General features: G+C 42.3%; 1 protein-coding gene across 5 annotated transcripts in view; it reads left to right on the forward strand.

Moving 5' to 3' along the window:
- Positions 1–17602, forward strand: part of coro2ba (coronin, actin binding protein, 2Ba) — a 51593-nt gene that overhangs the window by 20658 nt on the left and 13333 nt on the right. For 2 of the 5 annotated variants that reach the window (XM_044190051.1, XM_044190046.1), the window contains one exon: positions 13823–14023. In XM_044190051.1, coding sequence (XP_044045986.1) covers positions 13823–14023 — 201 coding nt within the window. Of the gene's footprint in view, positions 1–91; positions 97–4331; positions 4335–10258; positions 10544–10923; positions 11012–13822; positions 14024–17602 lie in introns of those variants that run through there. The other 3 variants (XM_044190064.1, XM_044190039.1, XM_044190059.1) reach the window with 3 other exon arrangements.

Consider the following 17602-nt stretch of genomic DNA (forward strand, 5'->3'; position numbering starts at 1 on the left):
TGTCACACAAGCTACAATATTACCACAGACTGTCCTGCTCCACCTCTGCTCTTCTTCTCCACTGCACTAGCCAAGGATGGTGCAGTGACTGGCACAGTCTGTATAACAAGTCTGCAGCCATGCTAGCAGCTCTGTGAGGCTGTACTTAAGCACAGCGGTCTTTGAGCTAAGTGCTCACATCAGCACGTTAACACGCACACAATAGATATGCCACTATGCTGATGTTTGCCAGGTACAACGTTCATGTCCATGTTCAGCATCTTAGTTTAGCGTGTTAGTATGCTAACATTTGCTAATTAACATTAAACACAAAGTACAGCTGAGGCTGATGGGAATGTCATTAGTTTTGCAGGTATTTGGTCATGAATCAAAAAAATTTGACCTCATGATGGTGCTAGATGAAAGTTTGTTAAAGTTATTACAAATAATCCTGAGGGGATGGACTGCTATGTCAAATTTCATAGCAGTCCATCCATTAGTTGTAGAAATATCTCCTCATGGTGGCGCTAGAGGAAAAGTCAGGGGATCACCAAAGCCATTAGAATACAACAATAATAATAATAATAATAATAATAATAATAATCTGGGTACAAAATTTGGTGCCAGTCCTTCAAGATGATGTCAAGATATTTCACTGAATGAGTGAAAACTTTGACCTGCTGGTGGCGCTAGAGGAAAAGTCAGAGGATCACTTGTCAAAGTTGTTAAAAAGTCATTAAAATTTATCCTCTAGGAATCTTAAATGTCTGATAGTTAAAAATATTTCATTCTGAAGCACAAATGTCAAAATCAAGAGGTCGCCAAAGTCAGTGGGCTTCGTCCTCTGGGGTTCATGAATGTCTTACTGACTGACTGACAGACTGGCATTAACATGAGGAGTGCTGAGGGCCCAAATGGGGCTAAGCGCACCTTTAAGCAATACAACAAATACATCGCATTTTTGATTATTTGAATCACCAAATGAAGCAACTTCACATGTCTGACTCACCATTCAAGCTGTCAAACATAAAACAAAAAGCTAAGTGTGCCATCAGTAGCTGCAGTGGAACCAAAAATATGGGGCTTCATTCACTGATAGCTCTAGACTGCACAATGTGCTACACAGCAACAACAATTGCACCTGCAGTGCTCCACTGTGACTTTTTAAGAGACATCATGTGGGTATATGACCAGTTTAAAGGCTTTGTAATGGAGGGGTATACTATAGTTTTGCAGATGTGACATGGAGGTCACGTAGCACCACCCCAACCCTCCGCCTGCCAGCTGAGTACAGAGCTAGTGAGTTGAGTTGGTTGAAGGGCTGACATGAATAACAGGAAAATTTTACCCTTTCACCTAACCCTACTGTTCACTTTAATGTGATGCATTACAATTGAGCCTTTTTGGCAGGTTTGTGTGTATTCTTAATTGTTTGATAAACTCCAGAAATAATATAATAGACATTAATGGGCCAGATAATGGAGACTGAGGGAGCTCCAAGAGCTCCGGTGACCTTTCTTTTCAACTGATTGAAATTAATGCAGGCTCAAATAAAAGATTACTTTTCCAACATTCCTGAACTGGCCATCTGGAAAATCCGACAAAAATCCAGATGGACTGACTCACTTTGGGCTGCTGGAGCAGGTGTGTTAAATTTATTCTGATCTGTTTTATTTTATTCCATTTGCCACTGGCTCACAGCTGGCTTCGCCTGCCGTTTTGGCTGTGCCTTACTTTTTTGACTTTTGTGTGTATGTGATGCTTTAAGCAAACATTGCATGCATGGCTGTTGTTTCACTAGCCTGAGTGTTGTGAGTGATGTTCTGTCTGCATCAGGCATTATGCATCAGTTTCAGCTGATTTTTTATGAAGTAAGATTTGGTCTGTAAGTGTGCTTATTGTCTTCTGTCTCATGGAAACTTGTAAGGAAACCTGGAAAAATGTATTGACTGCTCATATTTTTGTTCTGACTTACAACAGCTGCCTGTCATTAGTTTACTGTCTATATTCAAAGACAAATCAGCATCCATTACAGCACTTGCCATTAGAAATCCAAATCATTGTGATTTTTAAACAAAGTTAAACAGCGATGACATTGTGAGCACAGAAAAAAACTACAGCTCCCATGAAAATTTCCAAGCACGGCAGCTTGGGTACTAATGTCATCGTAACTTGGATTCACCAAAGCTCTCCTCTGAAGTAATTTTTCCAAAGTTTTAGTTGAAATCTCTGCTGTCTAAAAACTTTTATACAAATGTCAGTGGGATTTTGAATGAGGTTTTCTTACTTCTGGAACAGAACCCGGAAATCCCAGTTTCACTTAAGCTCTCTATATTGGCCATAGTTAGTTAGCCTAATCTTAATCCTTTGGAATACATACATTTCATTTGTAGGGTTATAAGCAATCTCAGCAAAGCTCTGTCTTGTAAAATTGTCTATTAAAAATCAGTATTTACTTTCATAAGGGAAGACTACACTTTTAATAATAGACTGACACTATGTTTGAGTCCATAAGGTTTTACCCACTATCATGAACAAAACAAACAAAAGAACCTTTCATTAATTCAGATTTAGAAAATGCATATTAATATTTGATAATGAAATAAACTTCAGTTGTGAACTTGTAAGAAAATGGGACTTATCTGTATGGGATAGGGTCACGGTCAACAGCTCTGAAAAGGATTAACACCAATCAATGATGTTGACTGTCATCTGATAGCTAGTAAAATGTAAATATTTTCAGAATCAGAAATACTTGATATATATATAAATTGATCCCAGAGGGGAAACTCTTTTGTTACAGCACCTCACTATCACGTCAGTGCACTCAGGAATAGAAGTACTAAGCAAAACAAATATAATACACTATAATACAGGTCAGAAAATAAATTAAGTACCAAGTGTGCATAAGTATAAAATAAAAAGTGTGAAGTACAAAGTGGGTTTACCGGTTGATGATAATAATACGGTATAAGGTAATAGTGCATGAACTGCCAAGTTAAGTGTAGCTTATTAAGATTATAATGAGACGGAGGATATTGCACAGCAGTAATTGTTACGGAACAGACCAACCCGGAGACACAGGTAAGGTGATTTCGCAGGTATATTTATTACAGGATAATAAGAGAACTGATGAGAGCATAGAAGATACCGTCCCTTGGATCACTGGTTGGAGTGAAGTGCAGGTGCTGGATAGCTGCCTACGAGGCGACGGGAACTGGATTCACCACACTGGTGACGGGAGACACTCCGGAGCCGGGTGAACACTGTTGTCCACAGGAGCCTGGAGTCGAGTGAAGGTTTTGCGAATCTTAGGAGACTGGAAACATAGACTAGCGTCGTAGTAGAGTCCGTAGTACACTGAAGGTAGCAGGCGTAGCTCTGTTCTTTTAGTGAACGAGACCGGACACTGACTGAGGTGAGGAGCTGGGTTATGTAGGGAGTAGAGTGGTTGATTATGTGCAGGTGTGTGATGGATGACAGGTGCTGGTGATTAGTATTCTGGTGAGGAGGAACGGTGTGGCTGAGATGAGGTGGAGCCTGGCGTGTCTGTGACAGTACCCCCCCCTTCACGGTCCGCTCCTGAGGACCGCGGACCCCGACGTCGCAGTGGTCTTCCCCTTCCTCGGGGGGCTGGTCGGTCTGGATGGTCAGCATGGAATTCAGTTAACAAGGAGGGATCGAGGATGTCATGTCGGGGAATCCATGATCTTTCCTCCGGACCATAGCCTTCCCAGTCCACAAGATACTCCAGAAGACCACCACGGCGTCGGGAGTCCAAGATCTCACTGACCTGGTAAGCGGCTCCATCCTCTACGATTAGTGGTAAGGGGGGATCTGCCGAATCGCCAGGCTCTGTAGAGACGGAGACAGAGGGATAGAAAGGTTTAAGCAGAGATACATGGAAGGCTGGGTGAATCTTGTATTGTGGTGGTAACTGAAGCTTAAATGTCACCGGATTGATTTGTTCTGTTATGGTAAAGGGACCAATGAATCTGGGACTGAGCTTCTTGCAGGGCAGACGCATCCTGATATCGCGGGTGGATAGCCAGACCTTCTGGCCAGGTTGGTACGTTGGAGCGGTGGACCTCCTACGGTCGGCCGTCAGCCTGCGCCTGCAGAGTGCTCTTCTGAGTTGCCGATGAGCTGCGTCCCAGACCCTCTCGCTCTCTCGGAACCAGTAGTCCACGGAAGGAACCTCCGACGGTTCCCCAGACCATGGGAAGAGAGGAGGCTGGTAACCGAGCACGCACTGGAAGGGAGTGAGTCCAGTGGAAGGTTGACGTAGTGAGTTTTGTGCGTACTCGGCCCAGCCCAGGAACTGGTTCCAAGAGTTCTGATGGCCATGGCAGAAGGTACGTAGAAAACGCCCAATATCCTGAATCTTCCTCTCCGTCTGGCCATTGCTTTGGGGATGATAACCAGAGGAGAGGCTGATGGTCACACCCAGGAGCGAGAAGAAGGCCTTCCAAATCCGGGAGATGAATTGTGGACCTCTATCTGAAACGATGTCTTCCGGTATCCCAAAGTATCTGAAGACCTGGTTGAAGAGACATTCTGCCGTCTCCATGGCCATAGGTAGACCTCGAAGAGGGATGAGGCGGCAAGACTTTGAAAACCGGTCCACGATTACCAGGACACAGGTCTTGTTGTTTGATGGAGGGAGGTCGGTGATGAAGTCTACTCCCAGGTGTGACCAGGGTCTATTGGGCGTCGGTAGAGGGCATAGTTTTCCTGCAGGAAGATGACGCGGAGATTTAGACATAGCACAGTCAGTACACCCCTGCACGTACCTTCTCACGTCCCTTGCCATGTTTGGCCACCAGAAGCGTTCTCGTGCAGCGAGAGGGGTTTCATTGGCCCCTGGGTGACCAGTGCCAAGTGAGGTGTGAGAAGTATGAATGAGTTGAATTCTCTGGGTTCTCGGAACATACTGAAGATTGGGAGGACAACCCGGCGGAGTGTTAGTGGAGACATTGGTTGAAGGAACAGAATCTTCTGACCATTGTATGGGATTAAGGAATACTTGCTGGGGTATGATGAGTACAGGATCTTCCGTGTTGTTTTCTGGAGCGTGTAGGCGGGAAAGTGCATCCGCTCGCAGGTTCTTGGATCCAGGGCGAAATGTGATGTGGAAATGGAATCTAGTGAAGAACAAGGCCCAGCGTGCCTGGCGCGGGTTGAGACGTTTGGCTCTCTTGAGATACTCTAGGTTCTTGTGATCTGTTAACACGGTGAATGGATGTTGAGCACCCTCCAACCAATGTCTCCACTCCTCTAGTGCCAACTTCACGGCTAGTAGTTCACGGTCACCGATGTCGTAGTTTCTTTCTGCCGGGTTGAGTTTCCGAGAGAAGAATGCACATGGGTGGAGTTTGGCTGGATTTCCCTGTAGATGCGAGAGTACTGCTCCTACCCCTGTAGTCGAGGCGTCCACCTCGACTGTGAAGGGCTTCTCGGGGTCTGGATGGGTGAGGAGCGGTGCACAGGTGAATGCTCTCTTGAGGAGGTCGAAAGTTTCTTGTGCTGCTTGTGGCCAGGACAGAGACTTGGGCTTGTTGTGAAGGAGACTGGTCAAAGGGTGGACTATCTTGCTGTAGTCCAAAATGAAGCGGCGGTAGAAGTTAGCGAACCCCAGGAATCGTTGTAGTTCCTTTATAGTTGTTGGAGTGGGCCAATTCCTGATGGCCTCCACTTTCCCTTTGTCCATCTGGATGCCATTGCTCCTGATGACGTAACCAAGGAACTGTACGGAGGATCGATGGAACTCGCACTTCTCAGCCTTGAGGAAGAGATGATGGCTTCGTAGGCGCTCGAGGACTTCCGTAACGTGATGGCGATGGTCCTCCTCGTCACGGGAGTAGATCAGGATGTCGTCGATGTATACGATGACAAATTTGTGAAGGAAATCCCTGAGCACCTCATGGATGAAGTCCTGGAAGACGGAAGGGGCGTTAGCCAGACCGTAGGGCATGACGAGATACTCATAATGGCCAGTGGGTGTTACGAAGGCTGTCTTCCATTCGTCTCCCTCCCGTATCCGTATCAGGTTATAGGCGCTGCGGAGGTCTAACTTGGTGTAGATGGTGGCTCCACGAAGTTGTTCCAGTGCAGCAGGGACGAGCGGAAGTGGGTAACGGAACTTGACTGTAATCCGATTGAGGGTTCTATAATCTATGCAGGGCCGCAAACCGATGAGGGCTTGTACTGGAAGGGATTGAGTAGGTGTAACCAGGATGATTCTTGTAGACAAAGGCTTACTACATGGGAGACTCTGAATAATTGCACTCACCATAGGTTTAGGTGGTCTCACGGGACAGTTGACCCTGTTATGTCCCGAGGCTCCACAGTACAGACACAGCCTGTGGGTCAACCTTCTCTGCCGCTCCGCCTGGGTTAAATGGTTGGAGTCCAACTGCATGGGTTCAGGTTCAGGTTCGGGAGAGCGATGTTTCTCTAGCTGACGGGGATGGTGAGTGTGTGGTGGATGATCCTGGTGTTCCACCAAACATGTCCGCATACGGGTAGCCACCCTAATGGCTAACTGGATAAATCTTTCGAGGCCGATGGTGTCTTCGTATGCTACCAGATGCAATCGTACGCGAGGCTCCAGTCCCTGACGGAAGGTTGTGATGAGGGATTGCTCGTTCCAACCGCTGGCTGCCGCGAGGGTTCGGAATTCCAGGGCGTAGTCCTGGATAGACCGCTGACCTTGCTTCAGCTGATATAACTTCTCACCAGCAGAGGAGTCACCAGCGGTCGACCAAATACCTCGCGAAGTGATCTAGAAAACTCGTCAGCGACTGGGTGACGGGTCCATCTTGTGACCAGATGGATTCTGCCCACTGCAACGCTCTCCCTTGCAGCTGAGATATAACGAATGCAATCTTGGAGCGTTCAGTGGGATATAGGGGCGATTGCATTTCCAGGACCAGGGTACACTGCAAAATGAATCCATTGCAGTCCTCCGCCAAGCCAGAGAAGGGCGCTGGTTTAGCCATGGGGCTGGAACAATGCGGAACTGCTGGAGTGACGGGAGCGGAAGCGGAAGCATTGGAGGAGGACGTGGAAGATGGTGGAGCGTTGAGGCCACGGCGTAGGATCTCCACCAGCTCCTGGAAGGGGTCCGTGGCACTCATGTTGCAATCCTGTTCTTTCTAAGGTCCGGTCTTCTGTTATGGAACAGACCAACCCGGAGACACAGGTAAGGTGATTTCGCAGGTATATTTATTACAGGGATAATAAGAGAACTGATGAGAGCATAGAAGATACCGTCCCTTGGATCACTGGTTGGAGTGAAGTGCAGGTGCTGGATAGCTGCCTACGAGGCGACGGGAACTGGATTCACCACACTGGTGACGGGAGACACTCCGGGCCGGGTGAACACTGTTGTCCACAGGAGCCTGGAGTCGAGTGAAGGTTTTGCGAATCTTAGGAGACTGGAAACGTGAACTAGCGTCGTAGTAGAGTCCGTAGTACACTGAAGGTAGCAGGCGTAGCTCTGTTCTTTTAGTGAACGAGACCGGACACTGACTGAGGTGAGGAGCTGGGTTATGTAGGGAGTAGAGTGGTTGATTATGTGCAGGTGTGTGATGGATGACAGGTGCTGGTGATTAGTATTCTGGTGAGGAGGAACGGTGTGGCTGAGATGAGGTGGAGCCTGGCGTGTCTGTGACAGTAATAGAGGTATGAATAAATATCAATATCAATAAATAGGGAATTTAAAAGAGTATAATGCACAGGAGTAATAATAATCTGCAACCACACAACACACAAAAGCCTTTCATAACCACAGTTGTCCCATCAGGCATTGCCATAGCAGTGTATAAAATATTCCAGCACTTTCAGCCAAGCTGTGACACTTCCTGTGTGACTGAGAAATAGAGATCCTACTTCACGCTGAGAGAAAATTTGGTCAAAAGAGCCAATAGAATATCTCTCTTTTTGTGATATTTACTCCTTGCATAAATGGGAAGTCATCATAAATGACTGTATAGTGTCACTGCCAAGGGAGAGGAGGAAAAGAAAGAACAGGACATGGTGGCTTGACAGGGTTTCACTATGTGTGAGTGACAAGACATGCAGTCGTCCTGTGGATTTCCCTTTTGTAGCTATTGAATGTGAGCTCAGATGGCTCTACTTCCTTGTTTGGCAGCAACATTGAGAAAGTCTTGATTGGAATAGTTTAACCCATTGATTTGATTTTGTGGTGTTTGAATGGGCTTTTATGGTTCATAATGAGTCTGTATGCTGCCATTGACCGTGTGTAATTTGAGAAGAGAGTGGACATTTGACTGTAGCTGGGATGATTGAAGAGTACAGCTAAGTGATGTTGCTAATAACTATTTAATAGTGGATTTTCTTGTGGTTTGTAGCAGTTTGACAGCTAGTTTTAAATTTTGGCGATTGTTTTCAACTGAGAAACAAAAATTTGCTGCTTTTAGGATATTGGAAAGAGGGTTTGAACTCAAAGAGAGAGGAGAAAAGAGAAAGGTTGAGTGTGCACAGAGCAGCAGCAGTGCCTTGAAGCAAGATGTTAAAAAAAACTCAATAAACATACTCCGCTCTCTGGAGTGGTCTGCCTTACAGCCATGAACATTACAGTAAATGTATACTAGTGCAAACAGACAACACATGGCCAGACATGGACGCAGGCATGGAAATGGACACACATGAACAACACATAATAAAGGCAAAAGACAAGTATACTACGCACAGAGACACACACATACATACCAAGCCAAGAGGCAAAGGCAAACCTCCTTCACAGTGAACCTGCAGGGCTCCGCCCACATTTCAAACACACAGACAATCATCTGGGGATGCAATTTTCACTATAACACCTGCCTCGGTATATCGACCTGACCAAGGGTCATTTCAGAAAGTCTGTAGTGAAAGAGCAGAGACTTCAGGGTTTGTCAGTGAGGAACCGGCAGTGATTCAGGAGCTGGAGTCATTCACACAGTTATCTCCAGCTCAATTAAATCTTTAAATATGCATTTTAATAGGATGCAAAAGACATTTTTAGGATTTACAGGTTCCTTCATATTATTTTGGCACTAGAAAAAAAATCACATATTCCTTTCAAGGAGGCTAAGTCAGTGTTTTTTATGAATTGTAATTATTGTTCCTAATGGAGTAATCTAGTTAAATAGGAACACTGATGCTCAAATTAACTTCAGCTATTTAAAGTGTTGCTTCCACCTTGTTGATATATTTCAGACCATGGTAACACAATGATTGTAATATGTGTGTCAAAGAACTTATTAAGCATAAATCAGACTAAAGTCACACACAGCTCCTAAGTGTTAAAGTAACTATATAACAGTAACAGTATAAATAGCAAAAACAGACTTTGACACTGAAGGGCATATGCTAATTTATAAAGACCAGTTTTATTAAGATTCATTTAACATGTTCATACATTGTTGGCTTTATTGGTAAGTAAATTGTTGATCATAAAGACTTTTTTAAATAATTAAGTAATTATTTATAACAGAACATGAAATCCCAGCCATGTTTTATTAGATTAAGTGTATTGAGCAAAATGTGACAATGTGGAAATAAAATACAAAATGTGAAAGCTTTACCTCCCCTAGAAATACATATAATAACTAACTTTTTATGATGGTTTTGATTGATTACCAGCTAAATTTGTGGCATTAATTTCTAGGAAAAATATTTTTATCTGCCATCCTTCGTATAGTTAATTTTTTCCATTTACTATTTTTATGTTCTCATTACATAACACTAAAAGTGAAAACTGACTCAAATACAAGATATTGAATTTCTGAATATAGCTACAGTACATAAGCTGTATGTATAAAATACAGACACAGAAGAATTAGAGGAAATTCTTTTGTGTCGTCTACATTCCTAGTCTATAAATGCTTCAAGTTCTTAAACAGCAACAGTCTGACAGTCTTTATTGCATTGTACTATTTCTACTATCTTGCTTTTGGCACTGCTGCAGTTACCAACAAGGTCCACAGTTGCAGACGTTCCTTCTGGTATCCACCTGTCATTACAAATATTAGGTAGGTTGCATACCTGTGGAGTGAAGGATTAGAGTAAAAAGAGTAGAGATGAGAGATTAAAAGAGGGAGATGGGGACGGAGGGAGTGAAATACTGCTGGTGGTGCTGGGAATCAGCCAGAAGGGCCTTGTGATTCCAAACAAGCAGTAGGTGGGAGAGGAAAGAGGATTATTGGCTACTACTCTCTTGCCGCTACTCTGCTTGGGCTGGAGCATGAACTGTGAGAGAGACAGAGGGCTGACTGAGTGGCAGGATGGGAGAGAAGGGTAAGATGAGGAAGGGGGGAGTGCTAGCCCTCCAGCTATCAGTACCAGTAGGAGGAGAAGAGCAAGTTTAAAGGGGAGGGGGGAGGAAAAACATGAGAGAGAAGGAGGTAGAGCAGACGCAGGCTGCCTGCTTGGATTTGAAGGGGAAGGAAGGAAGAGGGGAGATCCTGGTTGCTCGCTTAGAAAGGAGGGTGGATGTTTGCAGTTTGAGAAGACCTCAGAAACACTGTGACTATAGTGTCACTGTTAGGACACTGAAAAGGTAAGGTGATATTTTCAATAAGGTGATTCCAAGAACATTATTGTGATATCCAGATATGTAATTAATATTAAATATGAAGGGGGGTTTAGTTGAATCCAACTTGGCATAAAACATTTTTATGGTGAAAATATGCAAAACTATTTGCAAAGTTAAGAAGGCCTCACACTGTTTAACCCTAGAGGGAATCATGCTCACAACGCACAAGTCTTGTGCTCTTGTGTTGATGAATACAAAGTAATTTCTTCTCTTGAGTTGCTGTGTTTTTGTTTATCTGCATGCCACTGTTCATGAGTGTATGTGTGTGTGTGTGTGTGTGTGTGTGTGTGTGTGTGTGTTTGTGTGTGTGTGTGTTCTTATGCTGCATACCCTCGTGAGATAAGAAAGACACAAACACACAGACATCCTCTCTGTGCCATACCCGGTGACTGAGTAATGAATGAGCATCCTTGTAAAGAGAGCTCAAAGCAGGCAAGTCTCCTCTTTCCCTCTCCTCTAATGATCCCTCAGGCCACTCTCTGCTGCACTTCTGTTCTACATTAATTCTTTAACAAGCTGCCATTATGCTGCTCATACAGACATGTCTTCAGTGCAGTCGGTCTGGGTGTGAATGGGATGAGGGTGAGACGTGGATATGCTCACAGTAGAATCATGTATGTAGAGCTGCAACTAACGGTTATGTTCATTATCGACTGACAACTCAAGAGCCTAGAGCGACATTTTCATGTTCCTTTTTTTGTCTGGACAGCAGTTTAAAACCCAAAGATATTCAATATACAATTATATAAAACAGAGAGAGAAGCAGCAACTCCTCACATTTGAGCAGTGGTGGAAAAAGTATTCAGATCCTTTACTTAAGTAAAGGTAGCAATACATCAATGTGAAAATACTGCATCATAAGTAAAAGTCTTACCTTGAAAATGTTACCAAGACTTATACTTGTGTACCAAAAGTACACAAGTGTTATCAGTAAAACGTACTTAAAGTATCAAAATTTAATAATTGTTGAGTAATTGTTATGCAGAATGGCTACTTTCAGTTTTATTATATGTATTATATAATTAGTTTATTATCACTGATGCATTCGCATGTAAACAGCATTTTAATGTTGTAGCTTGTTGAGTTGGAGTTAATTTAATTACTTTATATACCGCTGGGTGATTCTAGAAATTGTTTTTATTTAGAGAACATTTTCTTTTGCTTGTTTTTAATTTTTTAAGAATTTGACAGCACTACAAGCACCTTTATATAGGTAAGCAGGTATAGGTTCAGCAGGCACCTGGGAGGTTTTTTACTAGAGCAAGAGAGGCAGAAGGAGCCATGATTTTTTTGTTCTTTGTTTGCTTGCTTAGGTCAAATAAACCACAAGAAAACACAGAAACATCTGTAATACTAATGGCCTTCTTTTGCCTGTGTATATTTCATTCATATGGTGCATCATTCGCCATTTGGTTTCAAGTTTATTTGATTTTCATTGCGGACAACTACAGGCAGTTAAATCTATTACGATCGCATCATATGTTTTGTATGTAAAATCTTAATCTGAAAGAGTAACCACTAACTAGCTGTCAGAGAAATGTGGTGGAGTTAAAAGTATAATATTCCCCTCTGAAGTGTAATTGAGTAGAAGTGTAAAGTAGCAGAGAATTGTTGGCAATTAATTATCTTGACTACTTAAATAATCAAGAAATAGTTTTAGCACCATATGTAAAATTCAAAAACACAAAAAACTGCTCTGACACTATGCTTAATACACTGTAATAGCAGTGGTACTGCAGTACTGCTGCAGGGTCAGTACAACTGCCACATCTGGAGTGAGGGCAAAGTGATCACCCACACTACTGTAGCCTACTGGATGCCATTTCTCCAGTCTGGTTTGAGACGGAAAGCAACAGGGAAAGACAATGGCAGCAGCATGGTCTGAGGATGTTTCTATTTGCATGTGTACACCACTCCCACCAGTTCCCCTCCGCATCCCAAGAACAATGCTGAATAGAGGATTGCCTGATGTCATCCGGCATTGCTGCTACTGATCTGAGAAGAGTCAGAAATCCTCTAACCCCCAGTTCCTGTGAACTGATATGGTTCATCAATAGTATCACTGGAATTTAGACTCATGAACAGATCCGGTTTCAGAAAATTTATCAAAATGTAGCTATATTCAATAGCAAGAAATTCCACCAACTCCTTATGGGACAAAGGGCATTTGACGTCCACTTCCTGTGGCTGGGTCAACTTTTGAGTCCTTACGCAGAGCCAGCTCATGCCAAAAAATCAAGAGCTCCGTCAATGCATTGTTGTGGGGGAGTGACAAACAAAAGAAGCGTCTTGAATCAAACCTAACCACTTCTCTTTTGTTGTGTGTAGTGGCTGCAAACAAAGGCTGCTTTTCTGTTGTACAAGATCCATGTGAACCAAAATATAGTGACAAACAACAGGACATACTGTATTCTGTTGTGTACGACAGACAGAGATTAATCATTTTGGTTTATACAACTGTTTTGTTTGTGATTAAGTTATTTGGAAGTCTTTACTATTGCTTTTCCTTCTTGAGACATTAATAACTGGCTCCAAGGCAACATGAAATAGTGTAAAAGCGGTTTTCACCCAGTTTTCACCCTTCAGAAGTCTCACACCCATGACCAATTTGGACGATTTCCCACAACAGCATGTGTGACTGTTATCATATCTGCACAGATGGGACAGTCCACCCTGCTACTGTGGGTTTGGTAAATGAGAATTCGACATTAGGTTTCACTGATTCTTTCTGTATAATCATCATCATGTCAAGTTCCAAACAATACATAAAGGATAAAGATAACTTTCCCTTACAGTGTAATACTTTTTTTTTTTAGGATATTTCAGTATTTGGCTATTTCATCATGGCTAAATGTTCATCTGTTCCGCCCACGCGATTTGCTACACTGGACGCACCAGATGGTAAAAAAGCAAGGGCGTAATCTAAAGCATACCTGTAGTTTAACCACAATAAATTCAATGTACAAAATGTTTTTTCTAGATGCCAATTCAGGTCAAAGCCGTTATCCTTTAATGATTGACATTGATTGATGATGATGAAGTAAAACAATACATGTTTTAAAGGAAAAGAATATAAATGTAATGTCCTTGGTTTTTTGGGCTGTTGGTCGGACAAAACAAGCAATACATCAGTGGGAAATTGTGATTGGCATTTTAGTTGCAGCCCTAATAAAGAAGCTCAAGTAATCCAGCAGGATGTTCTGTCAAAACCAAAACTTAAACTTATTTATGTATTTTCTTCAGATGTCATGGCGTCCAACCTACCGAAGCTCCAAGTTTCGAAATGTCTACGGAAAAGTAGCCAACCGGGAGAGCTGCTTCGACGGTATCCCCATCACCAAGAACGTCCATGACAACCACTTCTGTGCCGTCAACTCCAAGTTCGTGGCAGTCGTCACAGAGAGTGCAGGCGGGGGCTCTTTCATTGTAATACCAGTATCCCAGGTAACTGGCACTGTTACACTCTTGATTTGCTGTTTGTTGTTATGCCGACCAGGGTCAAAAATGTATGGGGTCTTCCCCTCTTTTCTACTTTACTGTACACTTCGGTGTCGGAGGAGATATGTAATGTTTTACTATTGTGTGTTAAAATGCTCAGTTGTTGTTAGTTCTGAAAAAATGTATCACGTTTGTCAGAGATTATTCAAAATTTACATTATGTTTAGTTAACAGTCATAGCTTGAGTGATGACTGTGACTCAAAGCATTCAGGATGTTGAGGTGTATCATGCTGTATATTTGTTTAGGGTTGAGACCATTATATTTTTTGGTAGATTTATCAGATTACTGTGGATTCAGCTACTTCACAGCACAGAAGGAACTGAAGTTTGAGACGTGTTTTCACACAAATTCAGCACAGACCCTCCCTGCAGTATGCCAGTGCTGCCAGGATTGCCAATAGGATCACATAAAGGCATACTGGTATTGCCCATAAACAAGATAAAAGGGCACTGTTGTAATGGAATGGAATGAAATTCTTTTTCTTTGTATTGGAAATGGGAACGTGTTTCTTCTTACTGAGATTTCTCTTCACTTTCAGCAAATGCTGCTTTACTGCTTGTGCTGGGTTATTCATTATACAACAGTACTGCAGATTTTAATATGGAAGATAAGCCTTAAAGTTGCACATTTCAGAGGTATTATGCAGATAGTAAAGTGATAAATCATGCATTTAACTGACTTGTTTGCTCACATTGTATGTGTGGTGGTGATATTGGGTTTGATATGGAGAGTATAGAATTGTTTCTAAATTTTGCTATTATGCCTATTACACATTCAAGGGCAGCAACTTCAGTATTCAGAAAGACAAGTGTCTCTTATGTGATGCTGATTATTGGTGTTGTTTTTTTATGTATCACTGTATTATGAAAAGTGCAGTACAAATATGAGTGTTATTTTGCTTTAATGTAGTTTGCTTCTCACTCCACTTTATAGATAACATTGTAGGTCTGAGAAACCATAAAGTGCTTTGCCTCTTTAAGAGAGACTCTGCCAAGGTACTTGAAAAGCTCTTGGCTGCCAAGCAGGGTCGAGTCAAGCTGTTATCAGGCAGAAGAAGTATTCAGTAAGCTGAGCAGTTCTGCTGTCTGAAGCAGGGAGACCTCAGCTACATTTTACTTTACATCATCATGAGCTATGGTGTTAGTCATGGAAAAAGACTACTGGCTGTCTGTGTGTGCATGTGTGTGTGTGTGCTCTACCATTTAGGTGATTAGATAGTTGGTGTGAAGCGCTGCAATGATGTCAGCCTTTTATATTATTTTCATTAGATCTGAAGTCACATACTAACAGTAGTGCTCACTGTCAGATCAGCAAACTGTCCACTGTTGCCATGCTGTATCATTTTCTATACAGAACAACAGAGTACATAATAAGGGCTCACATCACTTGATATAACCTTTCATAAATTCATTTAAGAAAAGGTGTTTTTCATTTCATCTACCTAAACTGCTTTACTCAGATGTGCCTTTTAAAATTGGTGAGGCTGCAGGGAATACTCAGACATCTTTGGGCAGTTAAGTTGCAGCGCTCTTTGTTTATGAAACTCACGTTGTTCTGGGCTTTTGAAGAAGAAGAAGAGCTGCACAGCATCATGTTAATTCATAAAAGGTTGCTTGCATAGATAGAAAGAGAAGGTCACATTGTCTGGTTTCACATGGGACTACTAGGTGGCTTACTTGTAACTCCAATTATAACTATTTATATAGTATATTACAATTTGATTAGACAGGATTCACTGAGAAAATAGTTGATATGTGTCAGTGGTAGGTGTACTGAGGAAACGAGTTGAGTCAGAGTAGTAGTAGTTTTATTTCTGACTATTTGCTGAAAGTAAAAAGGCAATATAGGTGGTCATTTTCTGAATTTCAGTATACAGTAACTAATAATTATTGAACTGACTCACTTTACTGTGGTATTTTTCATGCTGTGTAATGACTCTATCCATGACCCCGTCCAGAGACCATAACTTGATCGATTTCCTCCTCGTCAAAGTATTGCACTCGAGCATTTCCTCTGGTTTCTGCTGAATTGACAAGTTCAGAAATGGCATTTATCATATTCAGCAGCAACACAGATGACAGCTTCTGTGGGATGATGACTGCTGTTTCATGCAGTATCCTCTGGTCAAAACAACAAATCAGCAAACTTAAAGGTCCAGTGTGTAACATTTTGGAGGAGCTATTGGCAGAAATGGAATATAATATTTATAAGCATATTTTCATTACTGCATAATCATCTGAAAATAATCATCTTTGTTTTCTCAATATCTTAGAATAAGTCGTTTTTATCTACATAGGGAGCGGGTCCCCTTCCATGGAGGCTGCCATGTTGCACCGCCACGTTTCTACAGTAGCCCAGAACGGACAAACCAAACACTGGCTCTAGATAGGGCCATTCGCGTTTTTTGCGAGTTTCGTAGTTTCTCCTACACGCTTGGAAGGGGAGGGTGAGTTGAATGTTGTGCAAACGGTTGCAATCTGCAATTTCACCGCTAGATGCCACTAAATGCAACACACTGGACCTTTAAGTTATCCCTTCTATAAGACAGTTAACATAAAGATGAATAGTAAAAACATATATTATTGTATTTTATTTTTTTGAGGTGACCTTATACTGTGTGAAACTCCAAACGTTGCATTCCTTACGTCAGCATACAGAAGAGGACCTGCGTTACCGATAATGCTGAAAGAATGGTGTTGAATAGTTAAGATGTGCAGACGATTTGTTTTTCTCCTATATGAGGAAATTATTACTTCTTATTTGTTGTTAAAATTTAAATTATCAATCAGCTCCAAACACATAAATGTAATGGCATACATTAACAAATACACTGTATAAGTATACAATGCACATTCTGCTAAATGCAAAACATATATACAGTTGTGGAATGAAAAGCAGTTTATCAAAAGTAAACCAAACTGCCGATTCAATGAATGCAGTTGAATCTTAATTAGTAGGTGGTATGGTATGCAGAGTGATGTCACCAGTCACACTTAAACCAAAATCAATAGCTGTGTGCCCATCAGAAGCAGTCTGTGGAGCGCCAAGTATTCGAGATCACTCACAACAGGTAGATAAATGACAAAAATGACTAAGCACTAAAGGAAATCAAAAATCTCCTTCCTTCTCCTTTTTTTTTCTTTGTAGAAGACACCATTATGCTTGTGAACGTTCAAAATGAGCTCCTCCTGCTTAATTAGAAATACAAACTAATCTGCAGTGGGTTTGGCTAATGGCGAGGTATGAGCGTGGCAGACATATTACAATGACAGCTGGCGAGACAGCCATATGGTTGCCACCAGAAAACGCCACTAGCAAGTGGAGCGACTACCGCTGGCACCACCTGGCACACAGACCGGCCCAGAAATTGACACATAAGGTCACAAACACCTCTTCATCACCTCAGACAAAGAAAGAGAGTGCAGTGGGTGTAGTGCTTTTTTAATCACTACTGCTACGACTACTACTATACCGTACTATTACTGCTATTATCACTACTATTACTGTGTATGATGCAGTGTGG

This window comes from Siniperca chuatsi, linkage group LG1 (assembly GCF_020085105.1).
Source record: "Siniperca chuatsi isolate FFG_IHB_CAS linkage group LG1, ASM2008510v1, whole genome shotgun sequence".
Taxonomy (NCBI): Eukaryota; Metazoa; Chordata; class Actinopteri; order Centrarchiformes; family Sinipercidae; genus Siniperca; species Siniperca chuatsi.